General features: G+C 41.0%; 1 protein-coding gene across 2 annotated transcripts in view; it reads left to right on the top strand.

Moving 5' to 3' along the window:
- The first annotated feature begins 550 nt into the window (after positions 1–550).
- coq9 (coenzyme Q9 homolog (S. cerevisiae)) overlaps positions 551–13,029 on the top strand; it is a 31,855-nt gene continuing 19,376 nt past the window's right edge. Inside the window, exons 1-2 of one of the 2 annotated variants that reach the window (XM_060928266.1) lie at positions 551–659; positions 10,233–10,416. In XM_060928266.1, coding sequence (XP_060784249.1) covers positions 602–659; positions 10,233–10,416 — 242 coding nt within the window. In that variant the 5' untranslated portion in view covers positions 551–601. Of the gene's footprint in view, positions 660–10,229; positions 10,417–13,029 lie in introns of both variants that reach the window. The other variant, XM_060928265.1, reaches the window with a different exon arrangement.

The following is a 13,029-nucleotide window of genomic DNA, read 5'->3' as shown; positions in this document are numbered from 1 at the left end:
AAAAACGTATAAAAATATATCATACATTTTGACATTTCTGATGAATATTTCACTTCTGTACCCCATAGCGACGACGCTAGCCTTGGTTACCGGTGTCGCGCTGTGATGACGTCAAAGCTGCTGATATTGTTATGCTAAAAGAAGCTTAGCCCGGGGTGTCATGGCTCAGATGGCTAAGGCATCATACCATAAATCCGGGGACATGGGTTTGATTCCGACCCGAAGTCATATTCCCGATCCCTCCCCGTCTCTCTTTCCCGCTCATTTCCTGTCTCTCTACACTGTCCTATCTATAAAAAAAAAAAAAGAAGCTTAGCCCTGTGCCCACTGTTGATATGGCGATACTAATACTTTTGGAAAAAAAAAAAAAAGACCGTTCTTCTTTTTATTTAAACTAAATTAGCGATATGAATTTTAAATATTAACTAATAATAAAAACGTATAAAAATATATCATACATTTTGACATTTCTGATGAATATTTCACTTCTGTACCCCATAGCGACGACGCTAGCCTTGGTTACCGGTGTCGCGCTGTGATGACGTCAAAGCTGGTGATATTGTTATGCTAAAAGAAGCTTAGCCCTGTGCCCACTGTTGATATGGCGGCGCTAGTTCGAGGCCTGCGTGCTGGAAGAGCCCTGCTGGGTTACAGCAGCGGTAAGCTGGGTCTAGTGAGTTACTTTCTGTCCTGCTGGTTTGCATTTCAAGTCTTTATGCGTATTTTCTGGTGAGAACTTGTGTTATTTTGTGCATATTTGCTTTGTAAATTTGATATCCATGTCATATGATCGTTGCAAGGTGACCCTGAGACCCTAAACTCCAAGTCTGAGTCTCAACTTACTTTACTTTAAGTGGATGTTTTGGTTTTGTGATTTGATGACTCCAATTTTTAGATCCTCAGCCAGAAAGTCAGATAAACCTCTTCAACCTTAACAAACAAAACTGCAGCAGAGATCCCTAGAATTTTATCTGAAACGTTTTAATATTTTAGACAGAAGATGACTTTTAAAAAAATAGATCCCTAATTATTTTTGGCTCATGGGTTGTTTTACAATCAGGGTACGCAAGCTAAAAATCACATTTAACACTTATTATCTTCAATATCAAAAGGCTTGACTAAATACACTTGGTTGTTTATTGTAGCCCTGTGATAGCTCTATTTACCATGCAAAAAAAAAAAAAAAATTGGTGATAACGTTATTTTTGGTGAATGTATGGCAATATATGTCATATTTAGCAAAATTACTCGTGTCATTTAGAAAAAGTGCTTTTTTGACCACAGGTAGCTCCAAAAGGGATGCACTTACATCATTCTTTATACCATAAAACACATATTTGGTTCCATATCATTGGAAACATAGTTAAGTTTTAATGTTGAATGCCAGTAAGTTTTCAGACTATTTTGATCAAATTAGTATGTAATTGTGTCCAAAAAAAAGTCCTCTCCGAGACTTTTTGGATTTTATTTTGGTTAAATAGAAGTTCCTGACGGGGCGGCACGGTGGTGTAGTGGTTAGCGCTGTCGCCTCACAGCAAGAAGGTCCGGGTTCGAGCCCCGTGGCTGGCGAGGGCCTTTCTGTGCGGAGTTTGCATGTTCTCCCCGTGTCCGCGTGGGTTTCCTCCGGGTGCTCCGGTTTCCCCCACAGTCCAAAGACATGCAGGTTGGGTTAACTGGTGACTCTAAATAGACCGTAGGTGTGAATGTGAGTGTGAATGGTTGTCTGTGTCTATGTGTCAGCCCTGTGATGACCTGGCGACTTGTCCAGGGTGTACCCCGCCTTTCGCCCGTAGTCAGCTGGGATAGGCTCCAGCTTGCCTGCGACCCTGTAGAACAGGATAAAACGGCTAGAGATAATGAGATGAGATGAGATCTAAAATGATTATTTTCATCCTAAAATGTGGTCAAGATATTGGGACATAAATATTAGAGACAACACAAAGCTTACAGCCTTAAAAGCACTATGGAAGTAGTGGATTCTGAATTGTCAAAAAAAAAAAAGTCCTTTCCGAGAATCCCTTCATTTGTTTCTCCCAGCCCTGCTTAAAGCTACACTTGGACCCCGTCCACACGTAGCCGGGTATCTGCTAAATCGAAGATATTTTTCTACGTTTTGGCCTGTCATCCACATGAAAACACATAAAAAACGAATATTTAAAAAAACTCCGGGTAAAGTGAAGATTTTTGAAAACTCCGTGTATGCCTCCGTGTATGACCGACCGTTTAAAAAATGCCCGACCCTAGACTTTTTTGTTAGATGTTTAAAAAAAATGTATTTTCGCCGACCAACAATAAATTTTGAAAAAAAAAAATCTGCATTACGATTTGCATAATATTGTCGATCTGACAAGTGACTAATTCTAAAACGCATATATCGGACAAGAAACACTCATTGATTTCTCACAGCCTCAATCTGACGTCATGACCTCTTTCCGGGAAACTCCGGCTTGTGTCGTACACAACGCTAGGCATCATGGCGGCCAACGAAGTGTTCTCGATTACCGTGAACGGTTGCGACCACACGGAAGATTGTAAGACAATAAGTTCATTTTATAAGTTTTCAACTGTAAAAGAACTCTACGAACATTATCATCCTCCGCTGGACGAGTCATGCAAACAGTATACACACAGCGCCCAGGCTAACGGCGGTATCGATATCGCGATGGAAGTCACGTTGGAAAGCCTGCTCAGCAATTTTGGCTTGCGGGCACTGACATTTGAATGTAAACGGAAGCCGGAGTTTCAAAAAATGTTAGCTATCAAAACAAAAATACTAAAAGTACACGAGGACGCAAAAGTAGAGGCAACAAAGGTGACAAATAATGCCACACCTAAAATTTATTTTAAAAAAAAACCTACCTGCCCGGTATTTTGTGTGATAAAAAATAAATAAATAAAATAAAAAGACCTACCTACCCTATTTTTTTTCAAGATGTAATAGGAAACAAACAATTATTTTTTCTTGGCCTTACTGCAGAAGCCAGATTAAGCATGGACAAAGAGTAATGGATCGGAGTAGTGCCTTGAAAGCGTTAATTATTGTGCAGGTGTTATTTACATGTTTAATTTTAGAAGCCCAACTACTGCTCCAAGAGCACAGGCGACGGACAACATTGCGGTCGGTGATTTACCCCAACAGAGGGCTATTCTGATGTGATTTGGGGAAATAATGCCATCTACAGGTTTGGAATGCTTATGAATGTGATTGAAAACGCAGATGTTCGGTTATGTGTGGAAGGGATTTTTTTCAAAGACGAGGTGGTGTGGATAAAACATTTTTATAAACGGGGGGGGGGGATGTTCGGTTTTAAAAATACCCGGCTACGTGTGTACATGGCCTTAATCTTGTTATAATACAAACTATTACGCATGCCTATCTGTTCTTTAACTTGTCCTTCACTTAAAAACTGGTACAAGAACCAGTTTGAATCAATTTGAATTTTGGACCCCTGTAACGCAAACTTTGTACCCTGATTGTAAAACAACCCTTAAATAAATACAATGCAATGAAAAACTTTTTTTTTAATTGTACGCTGGTGTTTGAAAGTTTGTGAAGCCTTTAGAATTTACTGCATAAATATGACCGAAAACATCAGATTTTCACAAGTAGATAAAGAGAACCCAGGCAGATTCTACCGTAACTGGATCCATTAACCACTTGCCCACAAAATAAGAAATTTTTCTTGTCCTTTTTTCAGTGAGGTAATATTTTCAAGATTGAAAATATGGTATTTGGTCTTCTAAAACAGTACGTCATTTAAAAATACACTGAGTATATCAATAAAAGATTTTTAAAGAAAAGTTCTATTTCTTTGACATATCTGACAGACATAACTCCCATTTTAAAAATCACTTTCATTATCCCTGTTGCTATCGTCAGTGAATTTCTGTCAGATGACCTGACGATAGACTCGGCCATTATGGATCTTTGGTAGTTATCGTGTGGAAGCAGGCTTTATCATTTTTGGGTGTCAACAGATAGAGTTGAAATAGATTAACAGCGAAAAAACTATTTTGTTCACGAGAGAAGCCCACGGTTATTTTTAAAAAATCCTATCGTCAGTCAAATGCACCTGACGATAGCAAAATTCAAGCCCTCACCACGCACATGTTGACTGACGCAAAGAGGAAATTCTACTGCGCATGATTTTTGTGACAGCAGACATTTACTTCCGGGCAAGACTTGGAGTTCTGACGGCTAGATTTCATCAAATAAATCAAGGTAAGATTTTCAGTCAGCTATCCTGACGATAGAAATATTTGACGATAGAAACATTGAGAATATATTTGTGCATTCATATTTAAAGTTTTCTGGAGGAAAACTATCGTAAGTTGAGATAAATCAGAGCCACTTGCGACCCTTTCAGCCGACAGGCCATTTCAATGTGTTATTTATGGCCCAATCCCAATTCTAATTTCTACCCCTCCCCCTTCCCCTCCGCCTTCCCCTTGGCCCTTCCCCTTGAAACTGAGCTACAAGGGATAGGGCTTGAAATTCAACCCTTACGTATTGGGATAGCCCTTCAACGATTGCATACGTCATCGCGTACCTCCGTCAGCGTTTACGTTAGCAAAACGTGACGCGTCATTGGCTGTGACCAGCCGCTACAGTCAGAGCCAGAGGCAGAACCAGAAATCTCTGCTGGCAGGGTGTGATTTGTTAACTAACACCACTGAATGGGATATCTTTGGCGCTTCGTGCACCACATCCGACAGAATGAGGTGTCAGAACACTCATGTAAACAATAAAAGCGAGAATAACAGAACAAAACGTACGCAGTCAAGCAACCGAAAACAATACTCACTCCCAAAGCTTTTTAGCAGCAGCTTGGATTTCAGAAATCGCTGCTCATTCTCAGCTCGAAAGCGAATCAAGCGGCGTGTTTCCTCTGGATAACAACTTAAAACATGTAAATAATGGAGAAAATACATTTATGACAATCTTTCGCCGCGGGAACCGCCATCTTTCTGAAATCCGCATGAAATCTCGCTGAAATCCGCATGGCATTCTGGGAAATCACTCAAACCCCTTCGTTCGGAGTCTGCTTCAGGAAAATCTCCGTTTGGAGGGGTACAGAAGCCCTTCCCCTTCCCCTACCCCTCCGCGTTAACTGGGATTGGGATACCCCTACCCCTTCACGTGAACGCGCAAAATGGAGGGGAAGGGCCAAGGGGTGAAATGGGATTCGGCCTTAGACTAGGTCAGAATTGCAAAAAGGGGCTTAAATAAGGAGTTGCAGGCATTTGTGAGTAAAAGTTGGCAAACAAACTTTTCTAAAGGTATTTTTTGCGCTGAATCCATTTTTGCTGTTTGCCAAGCTGTATCTCATACGTGGAGCCCAGTAGAGGGCACATTTGCATATAATTTGCATATTTCGAGTATTTCAATATAAAACTCTTCAATGTTGTACAGTATGAAAAAAGTAAAATAGCAGAAAGTTGCATATACCTCTTGGCTAAATAAGTACCAAATTTGGCTTCAATTGGGTGAAAGGAACTCTCAAAAACAGACTTTAGGTAGTGTGTGTGGACCAAATTACCATATTAAATTATAAAATTCGTGGTCTTGAGTTTATAGACTATATAATAGACTATATAAAGGGTAATTCTTTCTGCTGAATCCATTTAGGCAGTCTTTTTATTTGTAACTCAGTAGAGTGGCAGTCTCATAGGCTAAAAAAATAAACAAATTTCTCAGCTCTGGCTCAAAAATAAAATCTTAAATTGCGACAGAAGATTTATTGGGTACAGAAAACAAACATAGGCTAATATTTAAAATACAGCCTAGAAATGTGGTTTTTACTGGTAAACGAAGCATAGCACATACGGTGCCAGAAGACATTCTGTATGTTCTGAACAAGAAGCACTCTTTGGATAGCATCTCTGTAATTAGTGTCTTGAAGCCTTTTTCTGTCTTCTGCAGCTGCTTTTAATGTGTGAAGGCCCTGTTCAGTTGCTTTGAATACCTGATCTCTCTTGGACTCTTTGCATATAATGCAGGTATCCAATGGTATTGACTGGTCTAGCTTCAAGCTACACACAGCTTCCATAATGATGTTCTTACAATCTGACAGACTTCATGGATGATCTTACCGACAGAAATATTTCAAATGCTACCAGAAATGTTGGCTTATATAGCTCTTTGGATAGAGTTTTATGGTGATGAACTAGGGCTGGGCGATATGGAGGAAAAACATATCTCGATTTCTTCTATATCTCGATATACGATATATATCTCGATATTTTCAAATCCCCCTAAATAAATAAAAAATAAGTAAAACTTCTGCTAGTAGGGACAGAACTGTATCAGTTTTTAAACTGCTGTGGGACAAAACTGTCTGTGCTGCTGCTCCGCAGTAAGATGTTTGCCTACTGCAGCATGGGCGATCGAAGCACGGGCAGTCTGAGTGAAGTCGCTGGAGTAGCCAACCGAAGGCATGCAGTGGAAATATGTGAAAACGCAATCAAGTAAATGCTACTGCACAATATTAAATGCTACTTATCTTTCAACTAACAGTGTTTTGAGGTGTTACAGAGTGATAGGGTGACCAAACCTCTGTAATTCCAAAAAGTAATTTTTTTTCTCGATTAATTCGACATCTCAAAATCCATATCGAGATACTTGTCCATCTCGATACATCTTAAATATCAATATATTGCCCAGCCCTATGATTAGCAATATTTAAACACTGTATGGAAATAGAAATGATGGCAAAAAGTGATTTTATTTTGAATTAAAGTTCTTGTGGATAAGTTTGAAGTTAATTTACAAACTCTGATGTGATGGCAACAGTTTCCTTGCATCCTCAATGAAATGACTCAGGAATGTAAGATTTTCTATTTGTCTGCTTGAAATATAGGGATAAAAGAAGACATATTCAGGACAACAATAAGAAATGAAAGTGCAATTGTCCTTGTCACATACAAGTACCATAATTCTCACTACAAATAAACCTCCTAGACTTGATCATTATTGTTGTACATGATGTAAAATTAAAAAAACGGAATTTACTGAAATTTTAGAGGTTGTCTTAGATTTTGTGCTCTACAGACTTCCACATAAGAGATACAGCTTGGCAAACAGCAAAAATGGATTCAGCACAAAAAATACTTTTAGAAAAGTTTGTTTGCCAACTTTTACTCAAAAATGCCTGGGGGTGTCACATTATCTGAAAATCGACCTAGTCTATTTCCCCGCGAAAGTGACACAGTCGTGTCTATCGTCACTGTTCTGATAATTATTGTTGATATTTCAATTTTGAAAATAAATTTTATCTTTTTTATTTCAGTATTTTATTTTATTATTTGGTTCTAGTGATGAGGTATTTAATATTATTACTAAATTTGTCAGATTAATAATGTAAGAAACAGTTTTGTTGCTATTGTCATCTAGAGTGTCTGTCAGAATATGATGGTAGACGTTAGTTTGTCTGTCAGGTTTTGATGATAGAAACCGATGTGTTTCTATTGTCATTTAGCATGTCTGTCATGTCAGGCTTTTATTAATTAGTTACCAGGACTACTGTCCTAAAATTTACTGTGAATGTCCAAGACCCCAAATGCTACTAGAAAAACTTAATAGAATGATCAAAATAATCAATTCAGCAATTTGAGGAGATGGGACTTAACTGGCCTCTGTTATGGTAGAATCTGCCCCCAGTTAAACAAATCAGACAAAAAATATTATACTTGGTCATTTATTTATTGAGGAAAATAATCCAATATTGCATATCTGTGAACCTTTGCTTTCAGTATCTGGTGTGACCCCCTTGTGCAGCAATAACTGCAACTAAACGTTTCCGGTAACTGTTGATCAGTCCTACACACCGGCTTGGAGGAATTTTAGCCCATTCCTCCGTACAGAACAGCTTCAACTCTGGGATGTTGGTGGGTTTCCTCACATGAACTGCTCGCTTCAGGTCCTTCCACAACATTTCCATTGGATTAAGGTCAGGACTTTGACTTGGCCATTCCAAAACATTCACTCTATTCTTCTTTAACCATTCTTTGGTAGAACGACTTGTGTGCTTAGGGTCGTTGTCTTGCTGCATGACTCACCTTCTCTTGAGATTCAGGCCCTGTCCACACGGCAACGGATTCAGGTGACTCCGATACAATTGCTTATCGTTTAGGCCTGGCGTCCACACGGTACCGGCGTTTTGGGTGCCCAAAACGCAATCTTTTTGAGAACGGGTTCCAGAGTGGAAAGATCTGGCAACGTTGCCGTTGTGAAGTCGTCTGGATGAGTAGAACGGATTTGTTTACGATGACGTCACAACCACATGACTGTGAGTGCTTCACGCCGGGTAGAAGTGTAACGAACTCGATGCGAGTTGTCGATAAATCCTATAACTTGGTTCATGAAACGCGCTTACAAAATATTTTCACTGTGAATATTTATTGTGTAATGGTGCAAAGTGAGAGAGAGAGAGAGAGAGAGAGAGACTCTGCCCTTAGGGCAGAGTCAATCCCGCCAGCAAAAATAGGGAAAAAAAGGAGCGATCTCACCTCTTCAGATGTTGGTTTACAGTAAGTCCTACACTACATTCCTCAAAAAGGGCGTAGAAGAGCAAATTAATCCATCAACGTGTAGCATTCAATTTATTCCGGACCATTAAAGACGCCGCCTTCCGCGTAGAATCATACGTCATCCTCGCCGCCATATTGGATGGGTCAAAGCGGAGAATAAAGATTAGCTGTGTTTAACTGTACCAACAGGTTTACCGTCCAAACGAGATCACATGGGATTACCTTTCACAGGTGAGACTGGAAAAATACTTTTCATTGTATTTGGTCATTATAATGTAATTTTACGAACAGATTTTCCTGACTTTGTGGCTAATATGAAGTCTCACGCATAATAGTTTATGCGCATGCGTCCTTACTTCTTCTATTCTTCTGGTGTCTCCGAAGGGACCGTCTTACAGTGCCCCTAGAGGTGTGACATGTGTATTGCATTGTTTTCAGCAAGCGTTGCGTTGCCATATGGACCTGATTTTTTACTGATCGTTGCCCATTTGGACGCGATATATTTTTAAATAACATCTCGTTGCCGTTGTCGTGTGGATGTAGCCTCAGTTCATGGACAGACGTCCTGACATTTTCCTTTAGAATTCGCTGGTATAATTCAGAATTCATTGTTCCATCAATGATGGCAAGCCGTCCTGGCCCAGATGCAGCAAAACAGGCCCAAACCATGATACTACCACCACCATGTTTCACAGATGGGATAAGGTTCTTATGCTGGAATGCAGTGTTTTCCTTTCTCCAAACATAACGCTTCTCATTTAAACCAAAAAGTTCTGTTTTGGTCTCATCTGTCCACAAAACATTTTTCCAGTAGCTTTCTGGCTTGTCCACGTGATCAAACTGCAAACTTTCGCGGGGAAATAACACATTGAAATGGCCTGTCGGCTGAAAGGGTCGCAAGTGGCTCTGATTTATCTCAACTTACGATAGTTTTCCTCCAGAAAACTTTAAATATGAATGCACAAATATATTCTCAATGTTTCTATCGTCAAAAATTTCTGCAAACTGCAGACTAGCAGCAATTCTTGTTTTTGGAGAGCAGTGGTCATATTTATGCAGAAGTATAGAAGACTCTAAAGGGTTCACAAACTTTCAAGCACCACTGTATGTGCGTTACTTTTACAATCACGAGTAAACAAAAACACATCTGAAGACTAAAGCGTTTCCTGAACTTCAAAACATCGCAAAATAACAGAAAATGGAGAGAGAACTGATTTGCGAATCCAAACGGAAAAAAATCGGAGGAATTTACCAACCTTTCATGACGTGATCACTGCAAACTCGAGCGATCTTCAACTTGGCTCCTTTCCATCACAGCAAAAAGTTCAAGAGCCACCTTTCTCATCATCTTTTGGTAAAATCCTTTGCTCTTTCACCCTTTATCACTCCATGGAGAACCCGGAAGGTTTTTTTTCCCCCAGTTTCACGGTTTTTGATTCGAACAACGCAAACGTAGTTGTTAAAATGCCCTAGCAAGGCACTCCAGCAATAGTAACGCTTTGTGAACAGCGAGCTTTGCTGACCATCACTTCATGTCTTGCATATCTTATGAGCCGGATGTGATGTCGGATGCAACCCAGCATTCTACTTAAAAAAAAAAAAAAATTAGCTTCAACTTGGAAAAAAAAATTTGGGTGTTTCTCACTGAAGTAGAGAACTTTTTTTTTTTTTAAATGAAAGTATTTTCTATTCCTTTGCAGCAGTAGTGGTCCAGAGCAGCCCTCGTCCCCAGTACAGAGCACTGACGCGTGCCTTCCATCGTGCTGCCATCCTCAGATTTACTGATGACACCAAAGTTCACCAGAACACCCCGCCTCTGTCCGACCATCAACACCAGCAAACCTGTGCTACTGATGCTCAGCAGGAGGAACCGCAGTCTAACACCAGGTTAGAAAGTACATCATGTAGCAGCTTTTACGATAGCATCCTCACCTCGGGGTAGTTTTGGCCCACATCAGAGGAAAACTAGAAGGGCACTCGATAGTAGTCTGGCTAACGCGACTTCAAAGCTCTGCGAGCATTTGGTCTGGCAAAGATATTAAGCCCAACCGTTTCCCAAAGTGCGTGGTTGACCCGCCTCCCTGAAATGCCTGTTTGCTACTGGTCGAAGCCAGGAAAGGCTGTGACGAAGCTTAAACCAATCACATCACTCTTTCCTCTGACGTATGCGACGCGACGGGGCTAACTGGTAGATTAAACTCTTACCGAAGCCGGTCGGGAGCAAGGCGAAAACGTCCTTCCTTTCAATAAATACCTCCAGGGCTGCTCTTTGCTCCGTTTTCAATGAGAACTTGCTCCACGTTCGTAATGTTTCTAGTGAATGAAGCGCTTCCGGCATAGATTCTGTAAACAATCTATGGCTTCCGGTCGCAGTTCTACTACGTCACTGCCTTGAACACGCCTCTACCCAGGGCCGTTGGAGATGCTCAAAGTTGATTGGCTCCCGATTGTTCAGGAGCTTGGAAGAGCTGTAGATAGCTTGCCTGGCCAGACTAAGCTCGTGTGACGCCTGCGAGCGTTTCGGGGGCAGTGCTTCTGTTGACAGCGCGGAGCTGGAAGTTGATTGTGCTGAATGTCGCCAGCTGCGAAGCCTTCACCTGGGCCTATTAATAGGACTTTGTTTGTGTGTGAGTGGCCGGTGAGCGTTAGGCTTCACGTTGGCCATGGGTTTGGTAATTTGTATTTGTTAAAATTGTATGAATTCCAGTAAAGAGCGTGATTTCCCGGACGAGCCCCCATTATGTTACATTCTGACTCAAACAAATAACCCCAAACCCAAAATAAGGCACTCAAAACAGAAAATCACGCTCTTTACTGGAATTCATACAATTTTAACAAATACAAATTACCAAACCCATGGCCAACGTGAAGCCTAACGCTCACCGGCCACTCACACACAAACAAAGTCCTATTAATAGGCCCAGGTGAAGGCTTCGCAGCTGGCGACATTCAGCACAATCAACTTCCAGCTCCGCGCTGTCAACAGAGGCACCGCCCCCGAAACGCTCGCAGGCGTCACAGCTCGCAACAGGCCCTCGTGTTGCGTCACACTTAGGATGGGCGGGCCCAGGCTAACTCGATAGAGTCCATACCTTCGCCAAGCCACGTATTCAGATTTGCATCAAAATCGAATCAGTTGTTCCTTGACCCATGGCTCACCTTTCCTCCAAATTACATGAAAATCTGTTCACTACTTTTTGAGTTACGTTGGTAAAGGCAAACAAAAACGGAGGTGAAAACACAACCTCTTCAAACAAAGTTATCGGTGGTAATTGAACCAGATCTGCAATACTGCTGTACGGCAATAAATAAAATGAAGTAATGCACATCTGACAGTAATAAGTATTTAAAAAAGGAAAAGAAATGAAGCCTAATTATTTACTATGAACGAACTTTTTAAAAAGAGCGCTTAAAAAATTATAGTAAATTATTAAAAATCTCATCTCATTATCTCTAGCCGCTTTATCCTGTTCTACAGGGTCGCAGGCAAGCTGGAGCCTATCCCAGCTGACTACGGGCGAAAGGCGGGGTACACCCTGGACAAGTCGCCAGGTCATCACAGGGCTGACACATAGACACAGACAACCATTCACACTCACATTCACACCTACGGTCAATTTAGAGTCACCAGTTAACCTAACCTGCATGTCTTTGGACTGTGGGGGAAACCGGAGCACCTGGAGGAAACCCACGTGGACACGGGGAGAACATGCAAACTCCACACAGAAAGGCCCTCGCCGGCCACGGGGCTTGAACCCAGACCTTCTTGCTGTGAGGCGACAGCGCTAACCACTACACCACTGTGCCGCCCTTATTAAAAATCATAGTAAATAATTAGGCTTTGTTTCTTTTATTTATTTATGATCTTTTTTTTTTTTGTCCTTATGTTGTTTCTTATTATATTGTCTATTACAGTGAGTTACTGTTTACCTAAGTGTAGTTTTTAATGATTTTTTTTTTCTAGAGCCCTACTGAAAATCATTGTATGATGTAGGTGTTCTTCTGAATAAAAATTATTTTTATATATCTAAATAAAGTAATGCACAGCTATTAATAAATAAAATAAATGAATTATGCATACAATCAATGTAAATGTAAAATAATGCAAAAAATTTTGCTATCGTGCCAGTAAATAAATAAAAGTAAACTAATGCCGCTTTTCCACTACAAACGCGGCCGAGTCGGGCTGAGCCGTGCCGTGCTGAGTCGGGCTGAGCGGGGCTGTTGGAGTTGCATTTCGACTACAACCGCGCTGAACCGTGCTGGCTGGAAGTGGGTGGACACACTGGGTGGAGTTAGCGAAAGTGGGTGGACGTCACGTGATGTCGTTAAGCAGCGCAAACAGTGACATCAGTGATCTTTTAAGCGGTAGTCTCACGACTCGAATAGTAAACAATAAACATGGAGGACATGGAGTCGTTAGTGTTGCTGGTCTTGGTGCTGTGGCTTGTTGTCACCGACAACGCCAACAGATACTGGCAAGAGCGTATAGATGAGGCG

Source organism: Neoarius graeffei, chromosome 8 (assembly GCF_027579695.1).
Source record: "Neoarius graeffei isolate fNeoGra1 chromosome 8, fNeoGra1.pri, whole genome shotgun sequence".
Taxonomy (NCBI): domain Eukaryota; kingdom Metazoa; phylum Chordata; class Actinopteri; order Siluriformes; family Ariidae; genus Neoarius; species Neoarius graeffei.
This window is presented reverse-complemented; position numbering and strand designations above follow the sequence as displayed.